Raw genomic sequence first — 20,946 nt, 5'->3', positions numbered from 1 at the left:
GCAGAAGTAGATTTAGATCGGAGAAAATATTTCTTCTCACAATGTGTAATTAAACTCTGGAATTTATTGCCGGAGAATGTGGTAAAATCAGTTAACTTAGCGGGGTTTAAAAAAGGTTTGGATAATTTCCTAAAAGAGAAGTCCTTAAGCCATTATTGAGATGGCTCAGGGAAATCCACTGCAAACCAAACCAAACCAAACCAAAACTGCAGAGAATGTACAAGAAAACCTCAAAAAAATACTGTGGAATGACCTTTATTAAAAATATAAAAGTTCCAAAAGTACAATAAAACAATCCACATATAAATAAAATGATCCTAAAAGACCTAGTACGCTGAAAACGTAGGACCCAACACGGTCCGCATTTCGACAAGGTCCTACGATGGTAAATTTGTGGAAAAGCTATTATGTGGAAAGTTGCAAGGAGAACGCTACTTGATATGCTACTTGAAACTATAGCTTTGGTTTCAAGTAGTGTTCTCCTTGCGACTTTCCACATAATAGCTTTTCCACATATTTACCATCATAGGACCTTCAGGGACCCCTGAAGAAGACTATCTTGTTGAAACCCGGACCTTGTTGGGTCCTACGTTTTCAGCGTACTAAGTCTTTTAGGTTCTTTAGGATCATTTTATTTATATGTGGATTGTTTTATTGTACTTCTGGAACTTTTATATTTTTAATAAAGTCCATTTCAGGAACATCATCATTCCACAGTGTTTTTTTGGTTTTCCTTGGATTCTTTTCTCTGTGGATTCTTTGGGGTCAATTCTTTTTGGTTTCATTGAGAATGTACAAGAAGCAGGAATTTTATTCAAATAAAACTGTTTAAGAATCAATAAAAATCAATAAAATAACAATAATAGCAATAGTAAAAATAATAAATAACCAAACATTAGCCCTTGATATAAAATGTACCGGACCTGACAGGGTCCACATTTCGAAAAACACTTCTTCATCAGGGTTCCTGCGGCACTCCACTGGTCAAAACATCGGAGGTGACCAGTGGAGTGCCGCAGGGCTCAGTCCTGGGTCCACTCCTTTTCAACATATTCAAAGGGGATCTGACTCAAGGGCTTCAAGGTAAAATAATACTATTCGCCGATGACGCCAAACTATGTAATATAGTAAGTGAATGCAGTTTACAGAATTATATGGCGCAGGACCTGCTTACATTGGAAAGTTGGTCCTCAACCTGGCAGCTAGGCTTCAATGCTAAGAAATGTAAGGTCATGCACCTCGGAAGTGGAAATCCATGCAGGACGTACTTCTTAAATGGAGAAACTTTAACTAGGACTTCAGCAGAATGAGATTTAGGAGTAATCATCAGTGCAGACATGAAAACTGCCAATCAAGTGGAGAAGGCTTCATCTAAGGCAAGGCAGATATTGGGTTGTATCAATAGAAGTTTTGTCAGCCGAAAGTCTGAAGTCATAATGCCGTTGTACAGGGCCATGGTGAGACCTCATCTGGAGTACTGTGTGCAATTCTGGAGGCCACATTACAGTAAAGATGTGCGCAGAATTGAATCGGTTCAGCGGACGGCCACCAGGATGATCTCGGGGCTCAAGGGTCTCTCGTATGAAGAGAGACTGAACAAATTGCAGCTCTACACTCTCGAGGAACGTAGGGAGAGGGGAGACATGATCGAAACATTTAAGTACCTCACGGGACGTGTCGAAGTGGAAGATGATATTTTCTTTCTCAAGGGACCCTCGGCCACAAGAGGGCACCCGCTCAAACTCAGGGGCGGAAAATTTCATGGCGACACCAGAAAGTATTTCTTCACAGAGAGAGTGGTTGATCATTGGAACAAGCTTCCAGTGCAGGTGATCGAGGCAGACAGCGTGCCAGACTTTAAGAATAAATGGGATACCCATGTGGGATCCCTACGAGGGTTAAGATAAGGAAATTGGGTCATTAGGGAATAGACAGGGGGTGGGTAAGCAGAGTGGGCAGACTTGATGGGCTGTAGCCCTTTTCTGCTGTCATCTTCTAAATAAAGAATGTGCTGCACTGATAGTGAGAGTATAATGACTATGGTGCAAGTCATGAACAAAGTGGTGGAAAATGCTACGGGATGTGAATAAATTTAAATTAGTATGGTGCTTGTGAAATGTTGATGGCTAGAAAAAGAAGAAGAACCACCAAGCTGACAATGAAAATAGGCAGAATTGCCATCGTGGGAATAATACCCGAAGAGTGGAAAAGAAATGTGCATTCCTGGGGGGAAGAAACATGCATACCATATAGTTCACTACACAAATCATATAGACAAATAATGTACAAACAAAACAGTTACTGTTGGTTTCTTTTTGTTTGACCTTTGGGACCTGGGTTGGCCACTGTTGGGAACATGACAGTGGGCTTGGTGGACCTTAGGTCTGTACCAGTATGACAATTCTTATGCTCTTATGTGTGTTGTATAACTTTTAGGAGCACCTATTTAGGCCAACTAAAACCAGAGAATCGTGCTTTCCAAGATGCATGCGTGGAGGGGCATAATCGAAAGGGACGTCTAAGTCCGTTTACGTCCATCTCGCAAGTCGTCCAAAGTTAAAAAGAGCCTAAGACACATTTTCAAAAGATACGTCCAACTTTTTTTTACTTTCAATAATCGTCTAATTATACGTCCTGCCGATCTGATCGTCCAAGCCACTAAATCGTCTATCTTTATACCACATTTCCGTCCACCGTCCAAGTCCAAAACGCCTAGAACAAGCCCTGTTGGACGTGGGAGGGGTCTGCAAAGTGATGGACTGCACACCTAGACATGCCACCTAAATAGTGGGGTACCTTAAAGGGCACTGCTGTGAACTTCACAAAAAGGGAACTATGGCTTCTCCTCCCTACAGCTCCCTTATAGGTGATGGTGAGCCCCCCAAACCACCTCCAGAATCCTCTAGACCCACTTATCTACCATCCCAATAGCCCTTATGGCTGCAGGAGCCACTTATATGCCAGTAAAAAAGGGATTTGGGGGTGTATAGGGCAGTGCACATGCTTCAGTATCAATGCAGTGATTACAGGGGCTTATGGGCATGAGTCCTCCTCTCTATGGGTCCCTAATCCATCCCCAAGATGACTTAAGCTGCCTCTGGGCTGGACGACTAGGCTTTCCTATGCCAGGTGATGATGGTCTGGAGGCTGAAATTTAAAGTTGTGAATAAAATTTTTATGGGAGTGGGGGTGGGTTTGTGATCACTGGGGTAGTGTGTTATGTGTTTTCAGTGCTTATCTGGTGAGTTTAGGTGGGTTTTTGTGACTTAGACCATGTTTTACATGGTCTAAGTCACAACGTCCAAGTTCCGTCTAGGCTCTGTTGTTAAACTTTCGGTTATACATGCTGTACGACTAAGTCTAAGCCGGCCCACGTCCCACCCTCGACACGCCTCCCGAAACGCCCTGTTTAGCTTTGGACGTTGAGCGGCACTATGAAGGCCTAGGTCGTTTAGAAATATGTCCAAAACCCAGTTTTATTATCGGCGCTTGGACGTTTTTGAGAAATGTTCATCTAAGTGCCGACTTAGGCCAGCTTTTGGATGTTTTTCTCTTTCGATTATAAGCCCCATAACTTTTAATTAATGCCAATTAGTGGCAATTATTCAAGTTGTGTGCAACTTAAGGCGCCATATACAGAATTTAGGGGGGTCAGTCTACAAAGGAGAATTGGAAATAAAACAGGTCACATCAGAAGTGACCCTTTGTGAGAATGTGCAGGTGGGGTTTACCACTTGCTGGACTGGTGTGATGCTGTGCAGCTTCTTATTGCTCATAAGTTCTTCATCATAAAGTCATGGTTACCTGGAACCAAAGCAAGGACGAGAGGCAAAAGGACAACACACAGATTTTGAACAGGAATATAGCAGAAGGGAGGTTGAGGAGGACCAGTTTTTATTTTGAGCCAAACAAATTATCACCATAGAGAAACTTTTGGTTGAGGGGTTTTATACACTTACCTAAAGAAGCCGTAGCTTTTCCTACCACATATATTGATTTAGAATTCCATTTTTCTCTCAGGGAATTTGTCCAAACTGAAAAAAACAAAATGAAGTTTTAGACAATTAAGTTAATTCTGGAAAATTTTGCATAAAATAAAATAAAATTCTGCACACTTTATTTGTGAAATTTGTATGTGCTCAATTACCTCATCATAAAGCCTGACATCCCTTCAACTCTCACTGTCTCTCACTCCAACTGCAGTTCTCTGTCTCCACCCCTCAGTCTTCCTTGTATTACTCCTGGATTTCTCTCTCCTTCTAACTCCTAGCAAGATTTCCAATCCTGTGTATCCCCAAGAACCGTCCCCCCTCCCAGTGCCCTACCCCTCGGTCTCCCCAAACTCCAGACAGATACCCTACCTACCTTCCTATCTCCTCCTTCACACATTTACCACACATTTGGACAGAAGGTTTCATCATATTGTCTACAATGACACCCAGATCCCTTTCTTGGGTGCTAACCCCCAAGGTGGACCCTAGCATCCAGTAACTGTCATTTGGCTTATTCTTCCCAATATGCATCACTTTGCATTTGTCCACATTAAATTTCATCTGCCACTTGAACGCCCAGTCTTCCAATTTCCTAAAGTTTGCCTACAATTTTTCACAATCTGCATGCATTTTAACAACTTTGAACAGTTTAGTGTCACTTGCAAATTTAATCACCTCACTCGTCGTTCCAATTTCCAGATAATTTATAAATAAGTTAAATAGCTCCGGCCCCAGTACAGATTAGAGGTCTGCACGGGAACGGGGATTGCGTGAATCCCACGGGTCCCGCGGGAATCCCCCCTAACCCACGGGACTCCCACGGGAACCCCTCTCTGGCCCACGGGCCTCCCACGGGGAGGGCTTTGGAAGCAGGGTTCGTCCATATAATATAATGGACACATCAGCCTTAGTAAAAGAGGGGGTTTATAAGTTAATTACCTGAACAGAAAACAAAAAAAGGGTTCCACCAAAGAGATTCCACAAGAAAAACAGCAGCGCAAACACAAAAGAAACTGTGGAATTGATGATCCTGTCAGAAGTACCGGTAATTGCTGCTTTTTATGGGGACGGGCAGGGATGGAGGTAACTCCTGACAGGGACGGGTGGGGACGGAGAGGATCCTGGCGGGGACGGGCGGGGATGGGTGGGATTTCTGTCCCCGTGCAACTCTTTAGTACAGATCCCTGCGGCACTCCACTATTTACTCTCTTCCATTGAGAAAAATGACCATTTAACCCTACCCTCTGTTTTCTATCCAATAACCAATTCCTAATCCACAACTGAACTTTGCCTCCTATCCCATGACTCTTTAATTTTCTCAAGAGTTATTTGTGAACTGGCACACAGAAGTATAAGTTACATTTTCAGAGGCTAAATGTGTAACTTTTTCACCCATCCTGCTCTGCCCCAGTCTTACTCCTATTTTCCCCACAGGATACATTTGAATGTTCTACATATAGACAGGCTGAATTTATCCATATATTCACTGCAGATTTAAAAGAAAAGAAAAGGTAGTTATATAGTTAATGCTACCATCACATCCTATCCTCTTAATACTAAATGTTACCAATTGCATATCTCAGTGAACTGAATTAATCTTTAAAATTTGAAGTTGAATTTAAGGGGCCCTTTACTAAAGCTTAGCACACTAATTCCATTATTACATGTTAAATACTAAGCCCACTAGGTACAAAATAGGCTTCCAAGCATTTAGTTCAAGCTAACTGAATTAGCATGAACTAAGCTCGAGTCCCTAAGATATTTGAAGATTGCATTTACTTGGTGTCATCTTGTATTATGTTGTACAAAAAGACAATCAGAACCAATGTCATACCTTCTTTACACTTGTGATTGTCCAAACTTAACTTCACAGCTTCTACTGCTCTGGGGCTTGTAAAAATTAGTCCTCCATAAATATCAGGACTAGATAACTGTGGATCAATAAACAATTGTGAATACTCTCTGTGTAATACAAGAATTTATTTTAAAGACAGCTCAAGTGCAGAATACTACTCTATGCTTTAGCTCTGAAGTCTATTGCCACCCTGCACAACTCAAAAATGATCCGGGGCCGCAACAAAGTCAGAAAATGTAGCTCGGGCCGCAGGTAGTGGCCACGGCTCGAGGCACCCAGAAGTGCGTGGATGTTGCCGTGATGACATCACGCGCATACGTGACATCATCACGTCGACATCTGTGCATGTGCAGAGACCTTCCAAATGGGCCCTGAGAGAAGCCAGTAAGGGGTGCCAGCAGGGAAGAGGGCGGGAGAGGAGAGGCGCTGGCGCCGGCTGATTGCCTACAGTAGTGTTTCTCAACTACTTCAAGCTAAGTACCCCAACCACAGACCTCCCAAGCTCTGCCCTAAACCCCCCCAAGCACTGCCCCAGATCCTGCCTCTTTTACTAACTGTAATGCAATTTTTTCCTTTCCTTTTTCATATACGCACAATACACGCAGCAGATATAAATTGTCAAATATGACCCATTTCAATCACTATATTGAAAATCATTTTCCTACCTTTGTTGTCTGGTGACTTTATTTTTCTGAGCTTTTAACTATGTTTCCAGGGCCTTCTTATCCATTGACTGTTTTCCTCTCCTTCTACATTTTCTGCCCTGCATCCATCTTTATAATAATATCAGAGCATTACCTGAAAAAATTGCCTAAATAAAGCTTAAATCATGCTATTCATATGTAAAGATCAGCTCAGAGACATGGAGGGGCTTTTTCAGAAGGTAAAACGCCCCTAATTTGCCACCTCACCACCCAATCATTGCTGAATCTTTCATACTTTAAAGCAATAAATAGTGCCAAATTCATACCAAATAAATATTAGAAAACAAAAAAATTGCTTAACTTAAAGCTTGGTTTCAACGTGCACACGTTTCGTGCTCCTGCTTCAGGAAACCAAACAGCATTAGAATGCAGCCGCACTCAACTGAATGTACAGGGCGGCAAGGAATACTCTAAAACTTTAAAGCAGCTCAAATGTTCAATCAGAGGCTCTCGCAAGTCTTTTTCTGGTAGTGCTCTGATATTATTATACACAAAGGGCTCCTTTAACGAAGGTGCGCTAGCGTTTTTAGCGCACGCTATAGCGCACGCTAGTCGAAAATCTACCACTTGCTCAAAAGAAGGCGGTAGCGGCTAGTGCGCGCTATTCCGAGCGTAAGGCCCTAGTGCACCTTCATAAAAGGAGCCCAGTCTTTCACTGCCTGTTTCCTTTTTGAGGTATCTTTACACTTTTACCCCAAATCTTTTTTGACTGAAGTCTGCATCCATCTTTGGCATTAACTTAACATTCAATTTTTCCATTTTCTGCTTCCTTCTCAAAATCTGCTTTTCCTCGCCTTACCTTCCCTTTCTATCTCTTTCTCCTTCCCTCCCCGTTTCCATGGTCTGACATCTTTCTCCTTCCTCCTGAGTAGTCTGACATCTCTCTCCTCTCCTTCCCATAATCTGGCATATCTCTCTACTACCACTACTATTATTTCTATAGCGCTACCAGACTCCCCTCCTTCCCTTCCATTCCCTGGTCTGGTATCTCTCCCTTCCTTTAGTCATCTCTCCTCCCCCCACAGTGTAAAATTTATCTCTCCCGTCCTTCTTTCCGTCCCCTGCAGTCCATCTCCCCTCCCAGTCCAACATCTTTCACTCCTTTCCACCAGTCCAACATTTCTTTCTCTCTTCCTCCTGCATGTTTCTCATCCGGTCATCCTTCCCTCCTCTACCCAACATCTCTCTCTCTCTCTCTCTCTCTCTCTCCACAAGTCCAACTTTTCACTCTCTGCCCTCTCCCCCTTCCTCAGTGTGACGTTTCTCCTTCTCTCCTTTCTCCCCTCCCCATTCATCTCATTCTCTCCATGAGTCCAACACTTTCTGCCTCCTGCACACTTTCTTTCTGTCCTTGCCTCTTCCCTTGAGTGGCATCCCTCCTTCCTACCCCCAATCCATCATGCTCTCTCCCCATGCACCATCTCACCCTCCCCTCCCCTCCAGTGTCCCTCCCCTTCTGACATGCCAGCCGCACCTCTTCTCCCTTCCCTTTCCCCCTCCCCCTGTCCAGTAGTAATTCTCTTCCCTGCCCAGCAATACCTCTCCTCTCTCTAGTCTACCTCTCCTCTCTCTAGTCTAGCGGCAGCTCATCGAAGCAGGCTGGCCTAGCAAAGGCCCCGAGGCTGCCTGATGAAACCACATCTAAGCTAATGCTAGCGGCAGCTGTGTGGCAAAGTTAATAGCACACTGAGCTGCCGCTGCTGGTCCGGGGGTGGGGAGAGAAGATGAGGAAGGCCGGAGTCCCAGCAGATACGCGACGGCAGGAGTCCCGGTATACGCGACGGTAGCAAGAAATTTGCAATACACTGTTGTAAGTCTTCAGGCAGCCACTGCGCAGTGCAGGCCTGCCCTGAAAGTAAAATGAAGTGCTCCAGGACAGGCTTGCTCATTGATGAGGCACCTGCCAGAAGATTTAAAATTAGAACACCAGAAAGCAGGTGGGTGGGCAGACAGTACAAGTTCACCCTGGCACGGGCTGCAGTGAGAGCCGCATCGGACTGCATGCGACCTGAATGTTTGTGCAGAGTTAGTCTAATGCATGTTTACTGTATGGTTATGAGATTCTTAAGTTCAGCCTTAGAATGGAACCTCTGCACCAGTTTAACTAAGTAGAATGTAGGGATGGCTTTCAGCATGATTTAGGAGTAAACTCAAAATATTGATGACAAACTTAAGTCTTTGAGTTTAACACAAACAGGTCTAGTTTATGGGCTAGACAAATTATGAAATTAAGCCTGCTCTTGGATCAACTATACTTCATGAGAACATTCAGTTCACTAGCCACCCTAACTTTATATGGTTAGTTATCAGGATAGTGAGCAGAATATTACTACATTCTAGACAGCCACGCCAGTCATGATGAATCTGGATACTTAGCACCAGCCATTATCTACAAATCAGTGCTGATTACCTAGATTTTTCATAGCTGCAGTGGTCAATGCTCATGAAAAGTGCCAACTGCTGAGGCTGTATAATCATCCCAAAGGTGTACAGATCTCACATGTTATGTTCATTTTGTTGCCATCCTCAAAATCGAATCTGCTTGGGGGTACTCAAGGACTGGAGTTTGCCATTTTTGCCTTAATAGTTCCTGGAATGGCACAGCCTATTAATCAAGAACATTATTAAGATAGTCACTGGTGATCTGAACACCTGAGGCAGTGGTTCTTATTTATTTATTTAGATTTATATCCCGTCCTCCCCAGAGAGCTCAGAACGAGTTATACAGTAACATACATAATAATTAACAAGGTACAGAAGACTAAGACAATATTGCTACAGTGAAATGCGTCTAGTTCGATTGTTCTGGATTAGCAAACACATGAAGCACGCACAGGGAGAGAATCCGTAGAACATATATGAGGAATACAGTGGTTTGGGAGTTACAGTCTGTGTGCTGGCTTATCCTGAAGACTCAGGTGAAGAGGTAGGTTTTTATTGCTTTTCTAAAAATCAGAAACCCATTATGGGATTTGATGTCTGGAGGTACTTGATTCCAGTACTTTGGTAAGAAGTGAGAGTATGACCTTCGTCTGGTACTTTCTAGTTCAGGGCATTTTTGCTGGTTGGCTTTTCAGCGTATCCACAATGAACATGGGGAATGTATGTTTACATCTGCGTATATCACAAACCGTATGCCGCGGCACATACACTGGAGAGGAGAGGTGCCGGCTGCCTGCCTACAAGATGTGCCTCTCGCGGCGAGAATCACGTCCTGTAGGCAATCAGCCAGCGCTAATGCTTCTCCTTCTCTCTGGCCCTCTTCCCTGCTGGCACCCCTCATTGGCGGCTCAGGGCTCATCTAGAGGGCCTTCCAGCATGTGCGGATGTTGACATAATGATGTCACACATGCACATGACATCATCGCGGCGAAATCCGTGCACTTACGGATGCCTCGAGCCACAGCCACTACGTTTAGTGTGCTGCAGCTCGACAAAGTTTGCGGGACACTGGTTTACATAAACTACCAGGTTACAGCTTATCTGTATGATTCCCAACCAAATGTTGGCTCCAAGATATTTGATGACAATGGCCCTTTCTTGGCCATTTGGCTGCGACTGAAAATCTGGAATATATGAATATTCGTGTGTGTGTGTGTTGGGGATGGGCGGTATTCACATATTTATTTTAAAATATTTATAGCCCACACTATCTACTATGCACAAATGTATGGGTAAATGTCAATATTCTCCCCTCCCCCCCGCCCCCGAGTGCTGTTCTGTAAGGGCACACCTAAGTAGCATAGTAGGGACAGTGCATGGGTAAGGCTGACACTTATGCACAGACCTTACAGCAGTGTATCGCAAACTGTGTGCCTCCTGAGATTTCAGGTGTGATGTGAGAAGCTGGGGAGGAGAGGCACTGGCTGACTGCCTGCAGGACATGCCTCTCACGGTGAGAGGCACATCCTGTAGGCAATCAGCTAGTGCCAGCGCCTCTCCTCGCATCTTCCCTGTCGGCACACTCCCTGGCGGCTCAGGGCCTGTCTGGGGGGCCTTTGTTCATGCGCAGACGTCAATGTGAAGACGTCATGCATGCATGTGATGCCATCGCACCGATGTCCGTGCACTTCCGGATGCCTCGCGCCGTGGCCACTCTGCTTAGTGTGCCAAGGCTTGACAAAGTTTGCGAGACACTGCCTTAAAGAATACTGTGAGTTACACATGCTCTTGCCACTTTTGGGTGCCCACAGTTGTATCAGGTCTATGCCTGGTATAGCTGCAGGTGCTTATATTTTAGGTGCCTCGGTACCAGGTTACGCTAGTATTCCATAATGGAATCTGGGCACCCAGATGCAGATATAGAATAGGCTTTCACCTTGTGGCATCAGTGTGCCTACACGGAGGGCATCCACTTCTAGAATTACCTGCTTAATGCCCTGCTGCTCGATTCCACCATAGATTTCATGATTAAATCTTCTGCTAAAGAAATTTACTGCATCTATTCTATGCAACTGTGTTTCATGAATATTCACTGTGGTTTCCCTGAAAACCCCACTGACTATCTGGGGGTGCCAAAGAACTTGGTTTGGGATCACTGGAAAAGTCCCCAGGGATCACTCAACCCCATACAGAATGTGCAGTGAAATACCCCTACTCCTCCAGGCTGCAGCTAGGACACTTATATGGGCTCGGTGATATTATCAGAGATGAGACATACCATCTATCTGCTATGATGGGTTTTTTTTAAATTGTTACAATATATGAATAAATAAATCATAGAAGTCAGTTGCTAATTTTAACAAAGTCCTGACTAAATGTGAATCTGAAAATTAGAAGCTATTCTAAGTGGCTTACTTTTCAGTAAATCAGTTGCTCAGAATTGTGTAAATTTTAAACTTGTATTAATCAGATGACATCTATTTCATTGGCTGCTTAGGTGCTAGTGACAGTTTGGCCTAGTGGAGATATCCTTGGCAGGACACCAAAATGTAAAGTTATTACCTTTTCAAAAAGACTAGTAAGAGACACAAATTCGAAGGATAAAACAGGGATTAAGGTTGCTTCCAGTCCATGCAATCCTAGTTCCTATGGGGAAAACCATGCATTAATTACTGTACTAAACAAATATAATTTTGGAACAAAGAACTGTTGAAGTTTTCTCTCTACTGAGGTAGCCACCCAGAGCAGTGCTACAAAATACGAATCTGGCAACATTTGTCCATAACCAATTTGTAATAAATGTGATCATAATTTTAGATTTATAGTACACGAAAATAAGAGCCTTAGACAATGCACATTAGGGTGTGTCAATTTTGAAGATGTCATAACTTTAAAAAGCACTAGTGAAGAAATGGTACAATTTCATGTGGAACATCAACACCTAGGAAATTATGTAAAAATACAGAAATTACTGAAACATGTTTAAGTGATCTGATAAAGCAAAGATACTTACCTGTAACAGGTGTTCTCCGAGGACAGCAGGCAACTATTCTCACACATGGGTGACGTCATCCATGAAACCTGGTACAGTATGGACACTACTTAGTACACTGTCACTTTAAATTTTTTTAGGCAATGCCCATACTGCACACATGCCGATGCCTTTCCACCTGACGTCGGCTTGCGGGACCATTAGTTTCATAATAAAGCTAAGAAGCCAATTGGGTTTTGGGGGGGGGGGGGGAGGTTGTGAGAATACATGCCTGCTCTCCTCGATCACCTGCTACAGGTAAGTAGTACCTTTGCTTTCTCTGAAGACAAGCAGGTGAATGGGACTCCCAAGCTGCTAGTATCATGGCTCTGGAGAAGGATAATGGATATGCTATGTTATGTGCAATCTTATATCCCACCAAATCCTCACAAAACAGAGTTCTATGCGGGATACAAGCAGCATATCACTATATAGAAATTAAACAGAGAATCATACATGTTCCATCAAGTTATACATGCCACTTAAATGCAATGTAAGATAAGACATCTAAACCCACAAGCTATTACTGACATTATATACTGTCTAAATATGAGCCTGGCAAAACCCAAGAGGGTTGGAGGGAAAGTTGATGCTCAGTGTGTAAATTGAGTTTTCCTCGCTAATATTGGGTATTATCATTGATTCATCACTTACATTCACAGAACAACTAAGTTTGCTTGTTAAAAAGTGTTTTTTCAGTCTCCGTGTTCTGAGAAGAGTGAGAGCACTCTTTCATCAGCAACATTTCTTAGTATTGGTTCAATCAATCATTTTATCAAGGTAAGATTATTGTAACTCAATGTATTTAGGTCTTTCAAAGGTTAGTCTGCAGAGGCTTCAACTAATACAGAATACTGCGGCTAAGCTTATTTTCGGTAAGAGTAAATTCGATCACATAACCCCTCTGCTCAAGGAATTACATTGGCTCCCAGTATATCTCAGAATTCAATTCAAGTGCATTTGTATTGCATTTAAGATCTTATTTGGCATTTTCACCACTTTGATTCTTTTAGACTGGAATGTGCATAGGTCTCATCTTGACAGAAGTTCTCAAAAATTAAAACTTACATTGCCCTCTCTTAGTGGTACTACAGGAAATGCTGCGAGAGGTTGCATCAGCTAGTTTAGAAGACAACTGCAAGAAGGCAGGAGTGAGAGGACAGCGCTCCTGCCACAAAGACCCCCACTGGACCACCAGGTACCTCAGTAGGCCTGGGGTGGAATGGGGGGGGGTGAATGGATCGTGGTGTTGGGAGAAGATTAAAGGGTTGGGGCCTGGAGAGCGATTCCATGAGGCAGCCTCAGAGCCTTTGCTTGGTTGGCCGCCTCTGAGGAAAGAGGAAGTTGTATCATCGAAGGTGGGTCAGTCTAGCAAAGGCTCCAAGGCTGCCTTATGGAATTGCTAAAGTACAGTGAGCTGCCACTGCTAATCCAGGAGGGCTGTCAAAAGGGAGTTATGCGATGGCAGGACTTACTGCGCACCCCCTGACAATGGTGCATGTACCACATGTTGAGAACCTCTGCTCTATGAGATTTAGACTAGTTGAGGTAGTATGCCAGAGCATGTTTGCACTCCAAGGTGTGAAAAGCTGTTTCTCCAGGATGGGAATGTGGCTTTGGAAAGAAAACAGGCAAAATGATGGATTGGTTGAGGTGGAATTCTGAGATTACTTTGGGTAGGAATTTTGGATGAGTTTGGAGCACTATTTTGGCATGATAGAATCTTGTGTAGGGAGGATCAGATGCAAGTGCCTGAAGTTCACTCACACGGCATGCACACATGAGGGCTATGAGAGTCTGAGAGAACAAGTTGCCTCAAAAACAGACTTCATAAGAGTAGACAGTACCATATTAAGATCCCAGGCAACAGTTGTGAGGCCTGATAGGTGGTTTGGTGTGGTAAAGTCCTTTCATGAACTTGGCTACTAAGGCAGTGGTCTCAAACTCAAACCCTTTGCAGGGCCACATTTTGGATTTGTAGATACTTGGAGGGCCTCAGAAAAAAATAGTTAATGTCTCATTAAAGAAATGACAATTTTGCATGAGGTAAAACTCTTTATAGTTTATAAATCCTTCCTTTTGGCTAAGCCTTAATAATAATATTGTAATTTATAGCTAAAGAGACATATGATCAAGAAACTGTTTTATTTTACTTTTGTGATTATGATAAACATACTGAGGGCCTCAAAATAGTACCTGGCGGGCCACATGTGGCCCCCGGGCCGCGAGTTTGAGACCACTGTACTAAGGAATGAATAGATAGAGGCTTCTTGTCTAAGGGAGAGTGAAGCATACTGATAGCACCAAGAAGTACTCGAACCAACTTGGTTTATAGATCAGAGTCAGAGAAGTGAAAAAGGTGGTCTAGGAAGGATGGAAGTAGATATGACTGGTTCAAGAGACTACATCGCACACCAGGAAGAAAATCTCATCCACATGAAATGGAAATCTCATCCAAATGAAGTGGAAAATCTCATCCATATGAAGTGGAAACACCGCTGAATGGAAGGTTTTCTACACACTTCAATAACATCAGAGACTGCTGCTGAGAGGCAAAACGTATTTACTTGCTCAGTGAAAGAAACCATGCTGCTACTACTAATGATTGAGGGTTGGGATGAAGAAGGGATCTGTCTTTCTGCATCAAGAACATTGGGAATGGTTGCACGGTTCCCTGGATGAGAGCTCTAGGAAAAGTGGGAACCAAGGCTGACGTGCCCAATGAGGTGCTATGAGGATCATGATGCCCTGATCCTGCCGAAGTTCCTGTGCTGGGGTTTACATGGAAAACTGGTTCAATATAAAAATAAATAGCAATTGGACACAAGGTCCCAGGCATCTCCTCTTTCTCCATTTGCTGAAAGAACAGTGTGAAGAGTTAAGGAAGATAGCCATGTGAGGAGATCAGCTTAGTATGGTTACAGTGAGTATGGTGCAAGCTGTTGTGCGAGAACAGGAGAGAAGAGATGCAGTGGAGATGTTAAAGATCAGAGGTGACGGAGATGAGAAGACACAGCTTGGAGACAGCAGGGTGAGACCCAGGAAAATATCATCCATCAACACTTAGGCAACTACATTCACCCAATTGCTTGACTGGAGCTCTGGAGTCTCTGAGCCTCCTCTTACCTGTACCAGGACAACAGCAGAGATCAAGGCGTTTCCGAGCAAGACAATGGTGGTTCCAGACTGGCCATCATACACCCAGTCCATAGAAAGATGTGTAAAAATGACAACCAAGGCCGCAGGTCATGTGTACAATCAGGAGAGGAGGGAACACTATATTAGGGGTCAGATGGTCAGCAGGGGCTTTTGAGCAAACAAGATATGGCCTCTTTGTTGGGTTTTGTTAAATAACATTAAATTAACTGCATAAATGACATTTTAAAGACAATTATGTGGCTACAGAAAGTAATTCAGACTATTTGTACACTCAAATATTATTTAATTTCTACATATTTCAACTATGATTTGATGTAGGTAAGACTCACTTTAAGCAGTTTCTGAAGACAGTTTTAGATTCAGCATGCAACAAGTCACTAGTAGTTTGTAAAGTTTGAAAAAATAAAAATCTATCCCTAAAACTGACACACCATAGTCCACTGTGCATGTGATGAAGGACAAGTAATCCCCAGCATTATAACACTGACAATGCCCTCTAAATTCTATAAAACTGATTCTTGCACTCAGGAATTGCTAATTTAAACAAATTGCTAATATGCTTTTGCTAAGTGCTGAGGTAACCAAGTATTTCTAGACCTTGTGAATATGCTGCATTATTTCCAGATTACTGACCTTGACATAAGGGTCTGATTCTGCGTCACCATCTTTGGGATCTTTCAACAGGAGCACCTTCATTATCTGCTCATGTAAACCAGCAAACTACTCTACTGTAACAATAAAAAAAAGGATACTTCAGTTGTGCTGTTGCAGTGGCGTCTCCATTCAATGGTTGCTCCAGCCCAGAAAGAGGAGAGCTAGAAAGTGCAGCCAGATCGACTCTGCCACACAGTGACTAGACAATTAACCTCCACACATGGCAAAGGGAGGGCTGCCCTGATAAGGCCAACAGAAATACATGTAGATGCAAGATTACTCAAACAGAATGAAACGTGAAGACACTTTACAAGGGACACAAAAAACTCCTCATCTTATAAATAAAATATCCAATAACCAAACACCCCCCCTCCACACACACTTTTAGCCAAATGAAAATTATCTTGGTTAACCCTAAAATAAAAGAGAAAAGCTCAGACACTAAATTAAAAAGGGAAACAAAACCACTGGGAAACATATTTCCATTGGTACTAATTGAAAAATCACAGTGAAAATATACATTTCTTAGGGAGGCATCTTTCATTTTTTGGTCCCACCTGTATTCTGAATTCTTCATTTCTTTTGTTCATGCATTATTTGTGAGCATGAAGAAATGATTTTATTAGGATTTATTTACTGGCTTTTGGGGGTTTTTTTGCAGAAATTTACCCAAGGTACTGTACAGCAAACAAGCTGAGCATAAGCAATAGACAACTAAAGCAGTAAAAATATCTCAAACAGTACACATTATAGCATTGTATGCTATTTATGTTAACACATGCACACTAAAACATCTTAATAGACAGCATAGGGGTAAGGGGAGGTGGAACATTTAGACAGAATGACAAGAGTTAAATAGCAAATAAGAGAAACTAACTTAAGGAAAAATTGACTGCAGCTACAGTAAGGATAAGATGGTCCTGCAATATAGTATGTGCAGCTGTAGAAATATGAAAAGACCCACTAGGTGCCACTGAAGGGAAAGGCTCTCAGTTCCACAACTCTTCCAAAATGTACTATCACATGGAATTTGAAGATGTACTAATAACAAGATGTGAATATGCCAAATAGCATTTCTGGGACCTTAACAGTAATTCCAGGAGGGCAATTTTCAGAGTAATTTATGTCAGTCAAAAGTGTTTTACCTGACTCACTTCTCTGAAAATTGCCCTCCCTTAATGCGGCTGAAAATCTGTACATTGTTTGTATTAATTAATTAGGGCGCCATTTATAGAATCTGGCCTCAGTACCCCAAGGCAAGGCTTAAAGCAAATTTCAAATAGTGCAAAGTGCCTGCAAACTCTATTCCAACACAGGCAGCTTTATAATTAGCCTCCACTAACCCCCGATTCCATGTCCAATCCATGCCCGATTGCATGCAGGCCGACAAATTCACAAAAGGCCTGCATGGAAATGGGGACGATCGTTGACATGCTCCCCCATCCATGGCACGGATCGCTAGAGAGCGATCCTTGAGCATGCACAGACCATCTTCCTTGCCTGTAGATGGTCTGTGCGTGCTCTCAGTAGGAAACTTTTATCACTGAAAGATTTTCTCTTGGATCTCTAACCGGGACCAATTTAAAGTCTTTTTTTTTTGGTGCCTGCACTCTGAAGGGGGTTATCCTTAATTTTAATCCTCAGATGGGTCGGTGGCTCACGTCATTCGGATCTGGTAGAGAGAAAACTCTAGCTAGCTTGACCATCTGCTGAATTGTCTGTTCTGCTTGTTTTTGTTTTTTGGAAGCCTGTGGTTTTAACCCGCTTTAAGCCTGCGGGTTAAAACCACAGGCTTGCACTGCGGGGAAGGGCAGGAGAGTCGGGGCAGCAGGAGAGATTTGGGGCTGAGAGCAGAGAAGCAGGGCAGAGAGCAGGATGGCAGGCAGGAGAATCGGGGCAGAGAGCAGGGCGGCCAGAGCAGGAGAATCGGGGGTTTTAGAAAGAGCGACTGGTCCTCACCAGTTGCTAGTTTTTTGATCGGCCAGCCAGTCGATAAGTTTAATAAATTGCATGTTTCCTGCTTTGCATGCTGATTTCCCTCATTTGCATGCACAGATTGGGATTGGATCGGAGGAGAGGTTAGTGAATAGAGTCGGAGGGAAATCGGGTCGCAAAGGGCTCACAAACCAATCGGTATACAAGTGTTTTAAGGAAAGGACTCCTTTCATATTTCTCTCCTTCATGGGTAAGGCTAGTTTCTAGGCAGGGTTCTAACAGTAGGCTAACTAGGTGGAAGAATAGCAGCCCTTTAAACCTGTGAGCATGCATGGGTAGGGGGGGTGGGTGGAGCTATAAGCAGGCACATGAGCTCAAAGGCCTGCATAAATGCCTCCAACAGGAAGTTTGAGTGTGAGGGGACAGGACTCAACAGGGTTTGTGCATGTGCCTAGGCTCAAAGGCTCTGTGCAAGCTTACAGCTTTTAAATGCTATAGGGTGCTGGCAGCTGAGGAGAAAGAAAATGCTTCTAAATCAAAGAATGAATTTATTGGTGAAGGCAATGTAACATCATTAGTGGTAATATTATTTATTTATTAACTGCCTTTCACGAAGAAATAAGAGTTCAAACTCAATGATCTACAAGTGTATTCACTCTGCAACCCCTCAGTATCTCTCCTCACTTATCTACCCCCCCTCCCCGTGAACATTCGGTAAGTCCCTCCTATCTGTACCTTACTCCTCTACTGCCAACTTCAAATTCTGTCCCTTTTATCTTGGAACAGACTGCCAGAATCACTACATCAGGCTCCGTCTCTAGCAGTATTCAAATCCAAGCTAAAAGCCCACTTTTTCAAGCCTGCTTTCAACTCCCTTGGGAGAATGGTATAGAAAATTGAACAAATAAATAAACAAACACTTAACTCACACTCACTGCAAAGCACCTATGTCCATCATTTCATTCTCTCTGCAGTATATGTGAATTGTCTGTCCATATTAGATTGTAAGCTCTCCTGAGGTGGGACCATCTATTACATGTTAAATGTACAGCACTGTGTACGCCTTTCAGTGCTATAGAAATGATAAATAGTAATAGCAGTAGCAAGAGATTTGCAAGTGGTTTAATACATTGAATGGGAATCAGATACTCTTAGGTATTTTTCTTATTTGTTCTGGCAGGTTTATAATCTAACTCTGGTACCTGGGGTAATGGTGAGTTGAGTGACTTGCACAGGGTCAGATGGAGCAGGCTGGGAATGAACTCAATCTCAGGGTGCCGAGCCAGCAATTCTGACCACTAGGCCACACACACTAAAAGAATCTAACATCAGGAAGATAGGGAAGAAATAAGAGTTTAGGGGGGTGAAGAACTTATGTGCATGACGGAAGAGCGGGATTTGGGTGTGATTGTATGTGATGATCTTAAGGTGGTCAAACAGGTTGAAAAGGTGACAGCAAAAGCTAGAAGGTGCATAGGAAGGTGTGGCCTTTAGGAATAAGGAGGTATTGATGCCCCTGTATAAGACTCTGGTGAGACTTCATTTAGAATATTGCATACAATTCTGGAGACAGCACCTTCAAAAAGATATAAAAAGAATGGAGTCGGTCCAGAGGAAGGCTACTAAAATGGTGCATGGTCTTCATCATATGGGGACAGACTTAAAGATTTCAATCTGTATACTTTGGAGGAAAGGCGGGAGAGGGGAGATATGATAGAGACATTTAAATATCTACGCAATATAAATGTGCATGAATCGAGTCTCTTTCATTTGAAAGGAAACTCTGTAATGAGAGGGCATAAGATAAAGTTAAGAGGGTGATAAGCTCTGAAGTAATCAGAGGAAATACTTTTTTATGGAAAGGGTGGTAGATGCATGGAACAGTCTCCCTGAAGAGGTGATGGAAACAGAGACTGTGTCTGAATTCAGGAGGGCCTGGGATAGGCATGTGGGATCTCTCAGAGAAAGAATGAGATAATGGCTACTGCAAATAGAAAGACTAGATGGGCCATTTGGCCTTTATTTGCCATCATGTTCTAATTATCCTTTTACCACCTAGACAAGGTGATGTACCTATCTATAAAGTTTAAAAGGTTTCCAAAGATGAATTAGTTGCTACTATTGTACAGCTGTTTAAGAGAAGCCAAAATGTTTAAAACCATTCTCCCCATGGTCATATTGAAGGCTTATCAACTGATATGATGGCTTTTTAGACTTGGCGTTTTGCAACTCATTATGAAAAAAAATTATTACAGCAGAAAATAAATATCAGTATATGTGCATGATAGTTTTGTGTACACATAAACCAAAACAACCTAAAATATTACTATTTATATTGTGAATTTTGTTTTTAACAGAGCGATGGGTTGACTTATTTTTTTCCTTTACTCCCCTCAACCCTCTCCCCTCTCCCCTGACAACACGCCTAAGTAGTTCTGAAAACCCCTGCTGGCTTTTTCATAGGGGTGTGTGTGTGTGAAATGTTGGATATTGGGGAGGGGGTGAAAGAAGGTGAGATGCTGGACACAGTGGAGAGGGAAAGAAAAATGAGATTTGTTGGAAGGGAATTAGAACTGCTCACAGGGCAATAAGCAAGGAAAGGAGGGATGCTGGTTCACCTAGGAAGTCAGATATCCTTTGATCAACATTTATCTATGTACACAAGCCATAAGAGACTAGCACCCCCCCCCCTTTTTTTTTTTTTTACACAAAGTCACAGTAGTGGCTGCCACACACCAAATGCTGAGATGCCAATTAAACCCATATGGGCATCAGAGTAATTATCACAGCAGCAGCCACCACAGCAGCTTTGTAAAAGGAGTCCTAATTGAGAGAGAAGTTCAGTAGTCATGTTAGACTGGTGCAACAAAACTGAAGGATTTGTGCAATTGATGTGCAGACAGAATTCTGTGAAGTTGCATCAGCTGCTCTTTCTTTGCCCATTCAAAACTCAAGAGACAGGAGGGCAAGTCCTCCCCTTGCCAGCCTGACTGGCATGAATGTGAATTGCACATTTCATATACTGTATAGTCAGACCGAATTAGTCCCCTTATTTTCTAAGTCCTATTATTCTGCTTTATCTAGATGTTCCTTCTTTGCTTAAACCTTATGTTGTTTATTAAAATGTTTTACTGCATACTGTATTGACATTGAGCATACACCATACATTGGAATATTTTTATTGCTGTAATTGTCTATTGCCTATGTTTGACGTATTCTTGCTGTACACCACCG

The 20,946-nt window shown here is 42.8% G+C and overlaps 1 protein-coding gene across 7 annotated transcripts in view; it reads right to left on the bottom strand.

The window, feature by feature from the left end:
* Positions 1–20,946, bottom strand: part of UROS (uroporphyrinogen III synthase) — a 51,862-nt gene that overhangs the window by 29,465 nt on the left and 1,451 nt on the right. For all 7 annotated transcript variants that reach the window (XM_033940745.1, XM_033940744.1, XM_033940743.1 and 4 more), the window contains exons 2-5: positions 15,757–15,851; positions 11,496–11,579; positions 5,827–5,923; positions 3,960–4,034 (exon numbers count right to left, since the gene is read on the bottom strand). In XM_033940745.1, coding sequence (XP_033796636.1) covers positions 3,960–4,034; positions 5,827–5,923; positions 11,496–11,579; positions 15,757–15,819 — 319 coding nt within the window. In that variant the 5' untranslated portion in view covers positions 15,820–15,851. The remainder of the gene's footprint in view (positions 1–3,959; positions 4,035–5,826; positions 5,924–11,495; positions 11,580–15,756; positions 15,852–20,946) is intronic.

This window comes from Geotrypetes seraphini, chromosome 4 (genome assembly GCF_902459505.1).
Source record: "Geotrypetes seraphini chromosome 4, aGeoSer1.1, whole genome shotgun sequence".
In the NCBI taxonomy this organism is placed as follows: Eukaryota; Metazoa; Chordata; class Amphibia; order Gymnophiona; family Dermophiidae; genus Geotrypetes; species Geotrypetes seraphini.
The sequence above is the reverse complement of the archived record's forward strand: the minus strand, read 5'-3'. Positions and strand labels throughout refer to the sequence as shown.